The sequence below is a fragment of the Poecilia formosa genome, unplaced genomic scaffold, assembly GCF_000485575.1.
Source record: "Poecilia formosa unplaced genomic scaffold, Poecilia_formosa-5.1.2 Scaffold41, whole genome shotgun sequence".
NCBI classification, from domain to species: domain Eukaryota; kingdom Metazoa; phylum Chordata; class Actinopteri; order Cyprinodontiformes; family Poeciliidae; genus Poecilia; species Poecilia formosa.
This window is the reverse complement of record NW_006799980.1, coordinates 270723-286718: the sequence shown is the minus strand read 5'-3', so window position 1 is coordinate 286718 and position 15996 is coordinate 270723. Positions and strand designations below refer to the sequence as shown.

Below are 15996 nucleotides of genomic sequence, written 5' to 3'. Positions count from 1 at the left end.
ATTCTGTGCACTGATGAGAAAACAGAGAAACTTGTGTCCCGCTAACATCTCACATTTAAAAAAAACTGTCTGGCCATCAGTTTCTGACTTTGAGTTGAGCAGCAAGAAAATAATCCAAAGCACACCTGAAAATCAAAGTGTAAAAAAAAAAAAAAAAAGTTTTTGTGTGGCCTAGTCAAAGGCCGGACATCAATCTTATCTGACTGAGACAGTGTGGAATTACTTCATGCCAGAAAACCTGAAAGTTTGACCAAATTTCTCCACAGTGATGTCACATCCCCAGTAGGTCATTTTGTTTTCATTCTGCTTTACATTCTTTTTCGATAACTTTAAAATATGACTTGAAGCAAATATTGATTCAACCACTTCACTCACAGGGATTAAACATACAAAAACGGGTTGTGCAGTTAAAACCTTTCTCTGACATTTTGACTGGGCTTGAACAGTAGAAAGCATAATAACGGTGCTTTCCCTTTAAATTGCAACATGACAGAAAGCCATTGTGCACAACACATAAAAACGAAATTTATGACAATTTGAGTTGCCACACATTTTCACTTCGGCTCAGTCATATCCCCTCTCGCAGCTCCACTGCTTAGCCTCTGTCGTGGAAGTTCATCGGAATGTCTGGCTTGTTTGGGAAGTTCACGCAGTCCGAGTGAAAAACACACCCTCTGGCTGCGTGTGTAAGCGAGGTGCCACAGAACGGAGCGGGGTCATAACAGCGTAGAGGGGGGACAAAATGCTGCTGGTTCTGCTGCAGATGTTGGTGCCTTTATGCGGAGCTGCGCCGCGATGCGACCCGTGGATAAGAGGTAAACTTTCTCATCCTCTGATTCCCAGGACAGTCTCTGTCGCATTTGGACACGATGCGAGTGAAACTTCCGACAGATGCTCGTTTGGAGACTTTTCCATTTTAAAATCAATTTGATTTGAATCCATTTTAACATATAAGTGAGCTTTTCCAGACGGGCTATGTGGCGTTTTTTTTTGTTTTTTTTGTCTATTAGCGAGCTGAGCTCGAGTTTACGATCCAGTTTATTGCATTCACAGAAACCACTCTGCCACCTAGCGGTCACTGATCAAATTGACGTGTTTTGCAGGACAGTGCAAGGCAGCAGCAGCGGAAGAAAAGCGTAAGTACCCTCCAGCTTGAAGGAAGAAAGTCGTCGTGCACGGACTGTTCGTCATCATCTTCTCCTCGTTTTATCGCTGCCCAGAAAGTCGCAGGGATGTTTGAATTTTTAATGACAGCGTGTCGCGCTTCTGACCTCGAAACCAAATGTACAAAGACAGAGGAAAGTTTAAAATAAATAAATAAATCAATCCACCTCTGATGAACAAAAGCAGTTCTACGGGCTTCTTTAAATCGCTTGATTTCCGTCACAAACAGGATCATAAATCCCATAACGCCACGGAGTGCAAACGGAATCTGGTCCGGTTGAGTATTTTTAGATGATCGATGGAGGCATGAAATATTCAGATTCTAATTTCCACAGATAATGGAAATATTTAGGAGCAGATGATTGAGGATAGCACACCGTGACAAATAGAGACGCATAATGGACCTTTCAAATTAAAACCGACAGACACTAATCTTTATCTTGTCTCTCGGCAGAACTTGAACGCAACATAAAGCGTGTGATTTGTCCGACACCAATAATCGAGCTGCATGCAAGTATTTTGCGAAGTTTACATATAAATTCTCCTGTTAAAGTTGCACTGCATTACGGCTCACTTTGTTTGCACAATGCATGTTGAATTATGCATTAATGATTGTTGTTACAGCCACATATAACACATTAACTCTGGCTACAAGATAGAGTAGTAATGGAAAGTTTAGTGGAAGGAAAATATGTGGTAATCCATTGAAAAGTAGGAAGATGTGGAAAAATGGGGACGTTCAAATAAAGACGATTTATCTATAACTCATCTTGTGATGTATAGATAAATATCCCTAATCTGATTTTTTTGTTGCTTCCTTTCTATCACAGCCAAATGCACAGACATCCTGCTGTCCTACTGCGACGACATGCCCTACACCCGCACCATGTTCCCGAACATCGTCGGCCACAGCACCCGCAGGGACGCGGAAACCGCTGTGGAGTACCTCCTCATCAGCGTGGTCGAGCAGCTGCTGGGCGGACAGTGCAACCCCGAGATCCGGATGCTGGGCTGCTCGGTCCTGGCCCCCCGCTGCGAGGGGAGCAAGGTGCTGAGGCCCTGCCGCAGCGCCTGCGAGGCAGCACACAAGAGATGCAGTCATGCTTTTGAGGGGATCCAGATGGCCTGGCCGTACTTCCTGGACTGCGATCGCTTCTTTGTGAGCGACCAGGAGGGATGTTACGACCCGCTGGAGGGTCTCAAAGGTAATAAGAGGATTTAGTATATTTCGAGTACGGCCAGAAACAAGTTTTAAATGGTTTTTAAAAAGAAAAAATTTATTGTGGTTTTTCCGCCTGACAAAGATTGAAAAGAAAATCTTAAACTGCAGCCTAGTTCGTTTATTTACTTGTGTTCGGCTCATGCCAGATGAATTGCAGGGTCATAAATAGAAAAACAAGAGTTTGTCTGACTTTTATTATTAGGAAATAATGAAAAAGTTATGAATAGCTATGATATAAAGGAAGGTATGGATCAGTGAGATCACTCCCGTGTGACGTTTTCAGCATTTTCAGGAGACAGAACAGCTTTTGGGTTGCAACACTGTGAGTAGAGTCGGTGTCAGTGGACTTTTTTTTTTTTTGAGTTTATCTGTCTAATTTAAACAACTTCCTCCAATTTAAACAACTTCCTCCAATTATGGTTAGAATTAGGAAACACGTGTGGTCAGTTTCTAAACAAAACATGCAGCAACATGCTGCCTGACTTTTTTTTTTTTAAAGTTTTCATTAGTGTGGCCTGCTTGCTTTGCCTGCCACATTTATAATCACCCTTTGTAGGAATCCATGAAAAGTCAGAAAACTTTTATTAAACCTTGTTTGCAGTAGTGCAATGTCATAATGAAAGATGAAGATGTGAAAACATTTATTAACCTTTACTAACAACCTTTAATTTGGGTACACTTTAAAGAAAATGTGACAAGTATGGCAGGACAATAACCCATATTAATCTGATAATCTGAGACTATGCTACTGCAATGAGATTTTTTTATGGGATTAAACGGTTCCCTCAGTATTCTGTTCAGCTGTAGTAATTCAAATATATATATATTTTTTGTTTTGACATGCTGCTGTTTGAGAGCATTTTTTGTGCATTTCTCATAGATTTTGTATTTTTCTCCACACAGTCTTGTTATCTGTCTGAATCTCTTGTTTTTTGATCCCACCCACAGCCCCAGAATTGAAACAGCCTTCAGACCTTCACTTCACAATTCCGTGCCGTTTTGTTTTTGTTTCCCACATTCAATGCCAATTAAATGCATTGAAGTCTTCGGTTGGAGCTAAAACGTGCCTAAGAAGGCAATTTATTTCCTGTTGATTTATCTCACTTTTATTGCTATTGTTTGGCAGTCTCGTTAATATGAATTATCACTCTCTTTTTTTAACTCCTCTGGTGACAATATCCACTTTTCAAAATCTTTTTACAAATAATTATTTTCATCATGTCAAAATAGAGTCATAAAATCAGCTCGGGCTTCATATGATTGGTGGGAATAGACCTTTGCTGAGCGTTTAAAAAGGAAAAAGGCGATTTATAGTGTTTTTCTGCTTCCTTTGGGAACAACGCATCTCATTCTACTTCACGATCCAGGTCTATAACCATAAAGTGACTGGAGGTTTGAATCATTTCCTGATGCCTGTGAACGCACTCCGAGAGTTCACACAGTCATCTGCTTCGCACATGACTCTGAAATGTGGCAGCCAAAAAAACCTCTTTGTTATCTTTAGCAAAGAGTTTTTAAAATTAGAAATCTATGGCCTGGATTAAAACAGATCCTGAGAAAATGGAATTGAGTGACTCCACGTTAAACTGAGCTACGAATAAAACATGAAAACGACAAGACGATCTCTCCCAGTAGGTTTCAGGGAGGACAGAAGGCGATCCAGCTGGACGGTGTTTTGAGCTGAGTTGATGTGTGTGTTAGCCAGATGTCTTCACTAAACAACTTCATATAAACTGATGCTCTTCTGTGACTCTGTGAGCTGCGGCGCTGCATCTCTTTCAGCTCAAAACAAAGGCGGGAAAGTTAACTCTGTGTGCAGAGTCACCAGCTATTAACAGATTATAAAGTTAAATGTGTCGAACCTGACCAAAACAACACAACACAACCAAAGTTAAGCTCTAAACTTAGTTTTGTTTTGTTTTTTTTTTTTACTGCTTTTTGAAACACGGCAGAGAAACCCCGTCACTTGGAGCTCAATTAGGTCTATTGTGGTTTAAAAGGCGGGCATGTTTCATCTTTTTTGAACACAATAAACCAGAAGACTAAACCAAGCGAATGCTGGCAGACACTGAACTAACCATAGAGCAGTTTTCTGAAACTGCTTACCTTTGGTAAGCTAACTGTAGCGTCGCACTTTGAGCTCGCCTCATGACAAATGAACGGTCGTTTACATGCAGTACCTCGTGAACCACTAGGGGGCGCCCGCGGACCACCAGCGGTGGTCCACCACAGTTTGAGAAAGGCAGCTTGGTTAGTTCAACGGCTTCAACTAACGGCTAGCAAACTAGCCCTAGTGGTTAGTTGGCGTCTACTAACCACTAAGGCTAGTTGAAGCTAACTAATATTTGATATAATAATCAAAAAATGCTTTAAGCATTAGACAAGACAGGTTGGACAGATAACGTCTCTCTTAGCAAACCGCCATTTCTGTGACATTTCTTCACAGCAGAGCAAGAAGATGAGGCTGCTCAGAACCTGGAGGCTCCTCAACCCCAGCAGGCTGCTGCACCGATCCAGTTCACCTACCACTCCAGCTCCCAGATGATCGACATCCTGAAGAAGACCGAGGATCAATGCTCGGACATCTCCAGGACGTACAGCATCGGCCGCAGCACGGAGGGCCGGGAGCTGCTGGTGATCGAGTTCTCAAGCAGTCCTGGAGAACATCAGCTGCGTGAGTGCAGCTCCGATTCACGCAGCACTTCTTTGTGTCATATTAATGCTTAATATTAAACGTTGCCCTTACCTAGTCGAGCCTGAGATGAAACTCGTTGGCAACATGCATGGGAACGAACCCCTGGGTGGCCAGCTGCTGCTCTACCTGGCTCAGTACCTGTGTGCAGAGTATCTGCAGGGAAACGAGCGCATCCAGACGCTCATCAACAACACCCGCATCCACATCCTGCCCTCCATGAACCCTGACGGATACGAGGTGGCCGTGTCTGGGGACGCTGACAGTAACTACAGCGATGACGAGGTGACGCTTAACAGCATTTCATCCTTGAAAAAAAGGGGGATACCCTGCACCGGCTTTATTCACCAAACTGCTGTCACACGTTTCCCGAGAAGCTTAAAGAGACTTTTACTTAGTTTCACAATGTGATTGCTGTGAAAATTAACAGATGTTAATGCTTTTAAGTAACATCTGGCTATAGTTGAAGTTGCAGCTTCAGTTCTTCACTTATCTTCCACAGGTGAATGTTGAATCTGCATCCAGTAAATATGTTTAAGACTCGCTACAGTTAAGCTTTGGATTTGACTTTGTCAAACAGCAAGGCTGCAGGGAAAGAGTTACAAATCAGTTTTATTTCTGAAAATTGTTGACTTTTTCACATCATTTATGTTTTTCAGCTTTCTTCCTTGTCCAAGTTGCTTCCCTGAATGCTGAATACAATTAATGCACTCCTTTTGACTACAGTGATTTTACTTGTGTTTTAGACAGTTACCGCTGTGACATAATCTGAAATCATTGCTTTCTTTGGCTGCGTTTTTTCTAATTCTCGAGATGCCATTGTAATGGCTGTCTAAATCCTGACTTTGCCGACATTAACTAGCCCGTTAGTCCTGCTCTAGAGCTGTTGGTCATCCATTCAGTTCACAGGTTGTTATTATTACACATGAAACACTTATTCTTTTAATCTACAGGGTGACAGATATGGCTACGGGAACGTCGGCCGAAACAACGCCCAGAACATCGACCTGAACAGGAACTTTCCTGACCTGACGACTGTCGTTTACAGAAGACGCAGACAGAAGGGCTTCCGCACCGACCACATCCCCATCCCAGACAATTACTGGTTTGGTAAGGTACATAATGACTCTTCGTTGTCTAGAAGACAGAACTGCTACAAAGTCTTTTTGTTGCTTTGGAGAAGATGAACTAAGCTGACATCTGAAAGAGAGTCTCTAAATGCCGGGCGTCAGGTTGCACCGGAGACGTATGCGGTCATGAAGTGGATCCGCTCCATCCCGTTTGTGCTCTCCGCCAGCTTCCACAGCGGCGACCGGATGGTCTCCTACCCCTACGATCTGTCCAAACACCCGCGTGGGCAGAACATGTTCTCCCCCACACCTGACGATAAGGTAGGCGGGTTCCGTGAATCACAGATTTTAAATGCTTCACAAACGTTTTCATGTCAGACGAAGATAACCTAGAAATACAAAAAAAGTTGTTTTGAAAGGATGATTTCATTTACTAAAGTAAAAAAGCTATCCAGACTCATCTGGACCTGTGTATAGACTACAGTGACCCATATCTTGTTCTTGCTATTGATAACAGTTTAAAATATTTGACCCCAAAATAATAAAATTAAAATAATTAAAAAAAAAACAGAAGAAATTCTTGCATGCCTTTCTTGTCTTGATGCAAATGAGACCTCTTTATATGTAGATAAGACATCTAATGTCATTTACAGAATTGTTTTCTACTATCAGACTATTTTTGTTTCCTTTGTTAAAATATTCCATGTCTGGTTTATTGCTGTAGATAAATAAAATCAGAATGGATTTAGTTTTATTTATTTTAAAACCCAATATTTGTGGCAAAGAAATACTTTCAAATTTACACTTTCGCTCTGCATGGCAACTACTTTGGTTCTCTCTCAAGGTTTTCCTGGTAGAGAGCTAAATTTATAGTCCAGGGAGAAATGGGTAGCATAGTTTACTCAGCTACGTTCGCTTGAGGTCAATTTTGCATCATTTGTGTCTGATTTAAAGGTTTTCAAACTTCTTGCGAGAACTTATGCAGATTCAAACACAGCAACATCCGGAGAATGTGGATCTCCCCACGATGGCAGCCAGAAAGGAGTCATCAACGGAGCGCAGTGGGGCAGCATTTCAGGCGGTGAGTTTAAAAAAAAAAAAGCATTCCTAAACCAATCTGGTAATATAAAACTGTAATTCTCCCTGGAGCCCTGTAGAGGTCACTATAAGACCAGCCATGATGCAGCGCTTTGTGGGGCAAGAAAGGAGGATCCTGCAAGGTGATTTGATATTATAAGAAATAAGATTAAAGCTGTTTGCTTTGCCTATGACCAGGTATGCAAGACTTCAACTACCTTCACTCCAACTGTTTCGAGGTGACCGTGTCTCTTGGATGTGATAAATTCCCTCCTGAAGAAGAACTGTTCCTCAGCTGGCAGGACAACCAAGAAGCTTTGATTGCCTTCATTGAGGCGGTGAGATTTTTCTTTTATAGCTTTGGGTAAACCTGCCGAACCTGAGCTGACTGCAGACACATTTGTAGATGCAATCCTTTCATTAGAAACGGACAAAGACGAAACTAAAGGAGTAAAACGTTGTTGTTGTTGTTGTTGTCACCACTGACCAGACTCACAGAGGGATCAAAGGGTTTGTAAATGATGAAGAGGGAAAAGGAATAAAAGGTGCGCGAGTATCAGTCAGAGGAATACGGCACGACATCACCACAGGTAAATATACCTGGAGGATATGCAATGTGTTAATGATAAAACACAATATTCATATAAGAACCTTCACAGAATGTGTGACCATTAACTTGGACAATTTTATTGGGATTTTATGTGTTAAATCAACACCAGTTGGTAGTTCATTATACATGGTTGGTTTAGCATCCCATCCCTACCGCATGATGCTGCCACCGCCGTGTTTTGTGCTACTTTTCTGTCACACTTTACCTCAGATGCTGCAAAGGTTTTGATCTCACCTGACCTCTGTCACCATTTTGTGACCTCTGAAACTGGCTGACCACGCTGGGTTTCATTTAGGAGCATCGTTGTAAAGAAGGCTGAATGCAAAAGTCCATGTATTCCTTTCTTTCCACTTTGCAATTACGCACAACTTTGTGTTGGTCTAAACCAGAAGATCAAAATGGAACATGTTGATGTTTGTGGGAGTGATGTGACAAAATGTGAGAAAGTTCAATGCAAAAGTGTTGCTGTAAATATTATTTATCCATTTGTTTTCAAGGAACTCAGAATTACTTTTAGCTCATTTACTTATTTTTATTCTCCACCTTACTTTTAGTTCAGCTTACTTCATATTTTAACACGTGACATTGATGTTTTTAATCATTTTAAAGTAATCCTTCAGTATTAAATTGCGCAATACCGCTCCTCTGACTCTGTAGAGATATTTTGCACTGAAACTTTATTGTAGTCCCTGCATAGTAAGTCTTTATAAGCTCAGCTTCAAAATAATCACACCGAGCGTTTTTGTTCCTGCCCAGCTGAAAATGGAGACTACTGGCGGCTTCTCACCCCGGGCATCCACATCGTCACCGCCTCGGCGCCCGGCTACGCCCGCGCTACAAAGAAAGTCCATTTGCCGACTCGCATGCAGTCTGCAGGCCGGGTGGACTTTGTGCTGCAGAAAGCTCCTCTAGACCCCGACATTGAGGAGGAGGAAAGCGTCTTGTCCTCGAGCAGCTACGACCGATTCGACCCGTACAACCAGTACAACCAGTACACCACGATGGCCGATGTGAACCGGCAACATGAGGAGAGAGCTGAGAAACCCTGGTGGTGGAGCTACTTTGCCTCACTTGGGGGGCCTGTCCCCACCTGGCTGCTGAAACGCCATTAGAGCTTTAAAAAGAGAAAAAAAACAAAGCAGTGAACTTGCCTTTAAAAAAAAAAAAAATCGTGTAATGCATGCAAATGTACAAGATTAGGCCATGGATTTTTTTTAGCTGAATGTTTTTCTAAGCACCTTTACAAGCTTTTGTCGTATAAATAAAATGGCTTTTGGTAATTTGCATAATTTAAAACTTGATTTAATCACAAATATTTGCGGTTTTGTTTTGGTTCACTACACGACAGACTTTTAAGTCCACCATAGTTTGTGGTTGTAACGTGGCTTTTAGCATAAAAAAAGTGAAAGCAGCTGCCACCAGAGGGCACCAGAGTCTTCTTTAGGCCAAACTTGCTCCAAACTCTTGCTTTAGTCAACACAAAACAAATGTACTAATTTGCAACTTCTCTCCCGTTTTGTTAGGAGATCGCGAATTTGCTGTAAGGTAATGAAATAATTCTAATATGCTATTACTAATATTTCTAGTATAACAAGTACCATCAACTAATGATTACAATAAAGTCTTATATGCAGCACTCTCCATGACTAATTCGTTATGAACTGAAAGTCATGTGTGTCATTTAGATTTTAGGTTCTTTTCGTGTTTGTATGAAACAAAGTAAGGTTTCTGAGAATAGAAATGAATGAACTCTTGGTTCAAAATCCTGACAGTAAAATCTCATTTTTGACATGAAACGCAACACCTGACATAAACTCACACAAGATAAAGTCTGGTGAATATTATTTGATCTTTGAAAAATAGACTAACAAGACACATAACTAGTCAGTGAACACACAAATGTGATCAGCCCACTAGCAGACAGAAGACCCCCCCACTTACAAGAAATTAAGTCATTAGTGCTGACGCTGTATCGCATAACGCCAACAATCTTTCTTTGCATATGACTGCAGCTTTATGCAAACTTACATTTCAATTAGTGGAACTACGGTAAAGACTTCCCAGTGCCTGTAAACCAGTGTCACCTCTGCTGCATTTAGTGGTATCCCTCATCTTACACAGAAATATAACTGTGTTTTCTGAAAACAGGAAACAGTTTTAAGCCATTTTTCCTTTAGACAGCACAGTCAATGTAAAAAATAGTATTGAATATTATTTAAAAAATATCAGTTAACATATTCTAACGTACATGCCCTTCAACAAATATAAATATTATTGAAAAGCATTTTTTTTTCAGTAACTCAATTCATTTTGTGAAAGACTTTATATAGATTAATAAGCCTTTATTTTTGTTAATTTTAATATATAGCTTTCAGCAAATGTAGCTTCATACAGTGGTGCTGGATAATATTCAATATCTCACTCAGCATTTTCCACAGGCAAATATGACTCTTGGTCACTCTGTCTAAAACAACCCAAGTTAATCCCCACACGAGTTCATTGAGAACATTCAAATTGACATGACGCCAACTGACTCCGCCCACATGCGGAAGTAGAGCAAACTTCCGACAAACAGTGTTATGATGGCAAAGGAACTCAATGCGTTGTACGTGTACATAGACTTGTGTGTGTGTGTGTGTGTGCGTGTGTGTGTATGTGTGTGTGTGTGTATAGATACACTCACACCACTGATGTATGTATTGATGAATTCCCTCAATCGTTGACGTCCACACTCCAGTCCGGTAGGTGGCGGTATGTACACCTAAGTTATTTTGCCATCCGCCAATAAAACACAAACACACAGAAAAAGAATAACTTAATGAGTTTCCTTGAGTTTATGAGTAATTTTTGCCTTATCAGCCAACACTAAGGTAAAGACGACAGGCAAGAAAATTCTCCAACTTGTCCTACATCAGGTCTGTAAGGTTGTTTGCGGGAAACAACAAAGAAATCAATGTTAAAGCCCAAGTTTTTCGTAGCCAGAGGAAGAATGATGAGGGGGATGGTCTCAATGGATGTGAACGCTGCGTCTGAAGCAATTTAACAGGTGAGTAATGTTAAATACCAGCTTCTGAAAATCTGTCTTAAGAAATTGCTTAAAAATTGACATTAACATAAAAACGTGCTTAAATGACAGTACAGCAGTTACTGCATCACGTTTTCATGCTGCCATAGAGCTACCATTGGAACTTACACACATAAAAATCAAGCATAACTACTACCTTTACTTATTGATTGATTTGTCTATCAATATGCGTCATTATGACAAAAATACATAGAACAAAGGGATGTTTACCAGTCACCTTCTTGCAGACGAACACATGGTAGTTGGTCTACCACAGTTATATTCAACTGGACATGAGTTCGGCTACATGCCTTCATCCATTTCTTGCATTAGTCCAGACTCTGTTTGGATGTTGGACATGTAATAAATTGTATTTCGTCTTCTACATAATCTTGGTAACGACTCTTGTATGTTCCCCGCTGATAACATTAGTTCATGATTTCCTATTATTTCCCTCTATCACTGCAGCTCGTGATGATGAACCGCGTCAGGTCCGGTTCCTCATCAGGGGCGTGTACTTCGGGACAATTTGCGACCGGCGATTGGTCAAGTTCCTGACAATCTCCCCCCTAGAATGATTGATAGGTGGCATCATGTCAATTCCTGGACGTGGTCTCTGTGAGGGCAAAGATCGATGACTTAGTTTCTCATAGTGGATATGTTAGGTATGATATCAGAACCACAATTAATCACTTTTTAAAATTCTTCCGTTAGCTCCAAGCCTTATTATTCTAGTAGAGAGATGCTGTTCCATTGCATGGCCTCCAAGAAAAGCATGAGCCAATTTGACCTTACCTATTCGGCACCACGTCAAGGAAAGAGTGATTGTTTTAAGCAAATAACTTGTCTGCCAGTTGTGCCCAAAAAGGTTTTCTCTCAATTTTATGCATTTGCCGTCAATGGAGAGTTGGCGCCCCCTGCCTGCAGCTTAGAGAACAGAGTATTTGACCTGGTTTGTGTTGGACTTGCATGGCAGTTTATACTCATTAAAATGTAGGTCATTTCCTGTATTTGACTGATTGAGAGGTGGCCACTGAAGAAAGTAATTAAAAATCACCAATAATTTGAGATCTACTAATGAAATCCTATTTCCCAAACTCATCGCTTACCATTTAGCCTTCTCAGTTTTCAAATTCAAAAAATACAAACATGATACCTAAGCAGCCCAGTAAACAAAATAAAAAAGGTAAAAAAAAATCAAGCAAGTAAAAGGTAGAAAACATTACCGTGACAAAAGTTAAAAATAGGAAGTTTTGTACCAGTTATATCCAAAATAACATATTAGAAAGATTTAATAAAAACCATGAGGAAATAGTCAGATTTTCTCACTTCTTATGTCCCTCAGCAAACTTCTTTTAGTCATTTTTAAAAAATATTTTTACTAACCTTGTAAAGCAGTCTCATTTGGCCCTTTAAAATCCCCCATAGCTGCAAAGAGCTTTTTTAAATTTCTAAAACAGCTCAATGTCAAGTTCATTTCAGTTTGCTCGTTAGGCAGAAGCGGTTTCATAACGGTACGTGAGAGCACAGCTCCTCCAGAGGGTGATAATAAGCCACTTTCTTTGTTACGGAGCCTGAACAAACTTGCCGGGGAGCTCATGAGGCAACGATAATCGGAGCAGTCGAGCGCAAGTGTGTACAGAATCCCACCAAGCGTTTTCATAGAGAACCCGTCAGCTGAGACGGGAGCGAACCCTCTGGGGTTAAGGTGATTCCACCGTAATAATGCTGGGACATATAACCACAATATGAGATAAATACAGTACATCAGATATTTATCTGTGGAAGTCCATTGCTTCAAAAGGTAACAGGATGACCACAGGTTTACCAGCTAATGGATTTTTGACGTGTGAAGCTGTCTGGTGTTTGATTTTTATCTTTATCTTGTTTGGGGTTTCTGTGGATGACAGTCAAAGGTTTTTTTTTTTAATCTGACCTCAGATGAGGAATCCTGTCTCTGTTTTCTTCTTGTTTTATCTCTTATGATGAATTTCTGCTATGGTCTACTAGCCTTACAACAGCAAATTAAAGTGACAAGCTGAGGCAGGATGCCATAGGTTTCATCTGTCCCGACTAGGTTGAAAAACATTGGCTGGACAGAAATATAACTGAATGTATATTTTATAGCGAACCAGAAGAGTTTCAAACTATCCAACTACTGTTATCTGTTATGAGGAGCCTTCTTGCCATTGAGCTGTTTTTCAATCAAAAGAAAACACCTGGTAGTCTGGGTACAATGGGTTCAACTGGGGACCAAAAGCGCAACATTTGTTAGTTTCAGCTGGTGTCGCTCGCTTTCACAGTTTTCGAATAAGGTCCAAAGATTTTTTTTTGTTGTTGTTGTTGTCCAAAGATATCAGTCAGGAGGCAGCAACGATTTAAAAGAATACTGAATAACGGTGGCATTGCAAGACTGAAACTGGTCAGCGAAGCTGTAAAGAGCTGCAAGCAAGAAATTTCCAATAAGTGCTGGTTATGATTTACAAGTGACAAAAATCTCATGTTTTCAGCTGGAAGGTAATAAGAGTTGAAAATAGAACTGTTTTCCTCTGAAGAAAACATCCAGGCCTGATAATGAAGCCACACTAAAACCTTTGAGCCACAACTTCGAAAGGTTTTGGACAAGAACAGCATCTGGGACATCAGCCACAGACCCGAAGTAGGACCATCTTGGCCAGGGCGTATACAACAAAGAACTACATTCGAAACCAGGAGGAACATACTTTTGCTTTTGTAATTTTGTAAACCAATTAGTTTGTTTAATTCCAGCTTATTTAGAAAAGAAAAACCAATAGACGTTTCTTTCAAATTCCTTTCTGGCTGCAAAAAGTTATTGTCGGCTAGTGTCAACATACTTGGAGTCAGATCTCTCCTGAAAATAATCCTCCCCTTGTGAGCTGTTCTCAGCAACACACAGTCTAGACACAGCCAAATTCACAGGCAGAATAAAACATAAAGCACCACTGAAATAAGTGTTCTTGATCTTAATGCACATTATTGCCGTGTCCCAGGGATAAAACACTTTAGAAGTCAGTCATGAAGAAGAGAAAGCCTTAGGGCTCTTAAGGCTGGGTACATGTTCGTGATGCGCCCAGCTACTTTAGCTGTCATGCAGCAATATATCTCAGAGCCTTTGCTGGGTGCACTGATGCTTGGCTTAAGCCATTTAGCAGCGCCCTGGTTAACTGAAACCGACAAAACTTCTGATTCCAGCCCGATCTTAGAATAACACCCCTGGCGGTTGTGAAGCTGTCTTTGCCCATTTCATCTGGCAAGCTCCCACAAGTGCATTTGAAGCTGACACAAATACAGAAGAAGATACTTTATGACGTTACCACATTTACCCCAACAATTACAAAACTGGCAGCTGCATGAGAAAAAAACCATTAAAAAAAAAAAAAAAAGACAACCCCACAACAACTTTAGCCTTTCAGTTTGTAGAATAAAGGGCCAAATTAAACCACGGTTTAAATGTCCAAGTAAAATATGATGGCATTTGGTCATTAAAGGCCAAAGGGCGCGCCGTAGGGGCGAAAACCTTGGATGATTTCCCTTTATCTACTCTGGAAACACACAAAACAACAACACTGGGTGATGAGATGATTACAGCCGAGTAGCAGTGACACCATGGGGCATAATAAAAGTTAAATTTGCTTGTGCATTAAAGTGTGACATCAAAAGCTAATACCCCCATCACACTATTGTGTATCTGAGCTTTATTTCAGTGGTGTAAAAACACACGATGCCTTAGAAAAACAATGTCTTCCTACTAATTTAACTCTAAAATGTGATCACCTTGAACCCAGGACGCTTATCTGTTAACACGCCAAATAACTTTGAGGCTTCGATACAGCATGTATGCAAAGTACTGCAGTATTTGCAAAAATGAAATTCAAATATCAATGACTCAAAATAACATTGCTTGTTGTTGATGATGATGAAAAAAACAAACGTAATACTTACACATTCATAAGTGTAAATGCTACACCCTATTACTTACCACAAACACAATTATATGCAAATACACCGCTTACTTGGTGACTATTTTCTAAAAAGAGGTATGAAGAAGTACTTGGCCCCACCATTTAGCTCGCAGATTCTGATTAATTTGACTACAATTATTTGACCAAGTAAAAAGGTAAAATAAATCAAGACGATGACGCCACAACAGAAATAACGTACCCAGGTTGAACGGAGCAGAACACTGTGAATCCCACACCTTAAATGTGATAAAATACGCTCTACAGAACCTGAGAGCACAGAAAGTGACACACACACACTTCAAAAGAAGAGACGTGACCTGACATTTTCTGAAATTTCTCACTTCCGTAGACTTAGACTCATGCTTTAACACATTCTTCTCAGTAAATCAGTATAAACGGGTGCTGTGGTGGCGCAGGGGTTTAAGCACAGCCCATGTATGGAGGCCTTAGTCCTCGACGTGGCTGTCGCAGGTTTGATTCCCGGCCTGGCGACCTTTACCGCATGTCTTTCCCCATCTCTTGTTACCAACTTTCCTGTCAATTATAGAGGCCACTAGAGCCAATAAAACCTTAAAAAAATAAATCGGTATAAACGGCAAACTAGATGGAAAACTATGACAGCTACTTAAGGTTTCTAGAATTGTAGCTCTAGAAAGGATGAGATTCCTTTAAAGAGATTTTGGTCCTATGGTGATTCCTGTTTAAAAGCACAAGACTCTGGAGAGAAAATATCAGCTGTCAGTATCTTACCAAGACTGGACTGCTCTTAAGTTTGATAAATAAAATTTTAGATTTACTGGAAACTTGAACTAACAGCTAACCAGAAAACAAACCTGTCATCTTTCTGTTGCTATGGTTACGTTGTGTCCACCATGTTCGGTTCTCTTATGCATCTCTCCCATGCAACGTTACTGGTAATTGACAATGGGTCATTTTGCATAAATACCTATCAGCTTTAAACGTTAAGTCACAGTATTTCGATGGTGTATGTGCCACTGATTATCAATTTTGTGTTCAAATATAAAGTTCAGTTCACATTTTACAGCACACACGTTTTAATATCATGCGCTCAGGTGACATTTTAAGGTAAAAGGAAGTCAATGAAACTCAGATT

General features: G+C 40.6%; 1 protein-coding gene and 1 long non-coding RNA gene across 3 annotated transcripts; one reads left to right on the top strand and one right to left on the bottom strand.

Moving 5' to 3' along the window:
* The first annotated feature begins 545 nt into the window (after window positions 1–545).
* On the top strand, window positions 546–9471 carry LOC103137488 (carboxypeptidase Z). Of its 2 annotated transcripts, none has more exons than XM_007551240.2 (11): window positions 546–815; window positions 1104–1136; window positions 1995–2369; window positions 4836–5060; window positions 5137–5363; window positions 6032–6193; window positions 6311–6469; window positions 7103–7229; window positions 7424–7563; window positions 7716–7815; window positions 8592–9471. In XM_007551240.2, the coding sequence occupies exons 1-11, from the start codon at window positions 743–745 to the stop codon at window positions 8945–8947; spliced, it is 1977 nt and encodes a 658-aa protein (XP_007551302.1). In that variant the 5' UTR covers window positions 546–742; the 3' UTR covers window positions 8948–9471. The 2 variants fall into 2 exon arrangements, with proteins under 2 accessions (XP_007551302.1, XP_007551301.1); XM_007551239.2 differs by having other exon boundaries at window positions 547–815; window positions 4833–5060.
* Window positions 9472–9802: 331 nt separating this feature from the next.
* LOC103137489 (uncharacterized) lies at window positions 9803–11855 on the bottom strand. The gene is made up of 3 exons (XR_001661981.1): window positions 11138–11855; window positions 10519–10596; window positions 9803–9973 (listed from the first exon to the last, which is right to left on the bottom strand). It is a non-coding gene; the product is annotated as an uncharacterized LOC103137489 (long non-coding RNA).
* Between the last annotated feature and the right edge of the window lie 4141 nt (window positions 11856–15996).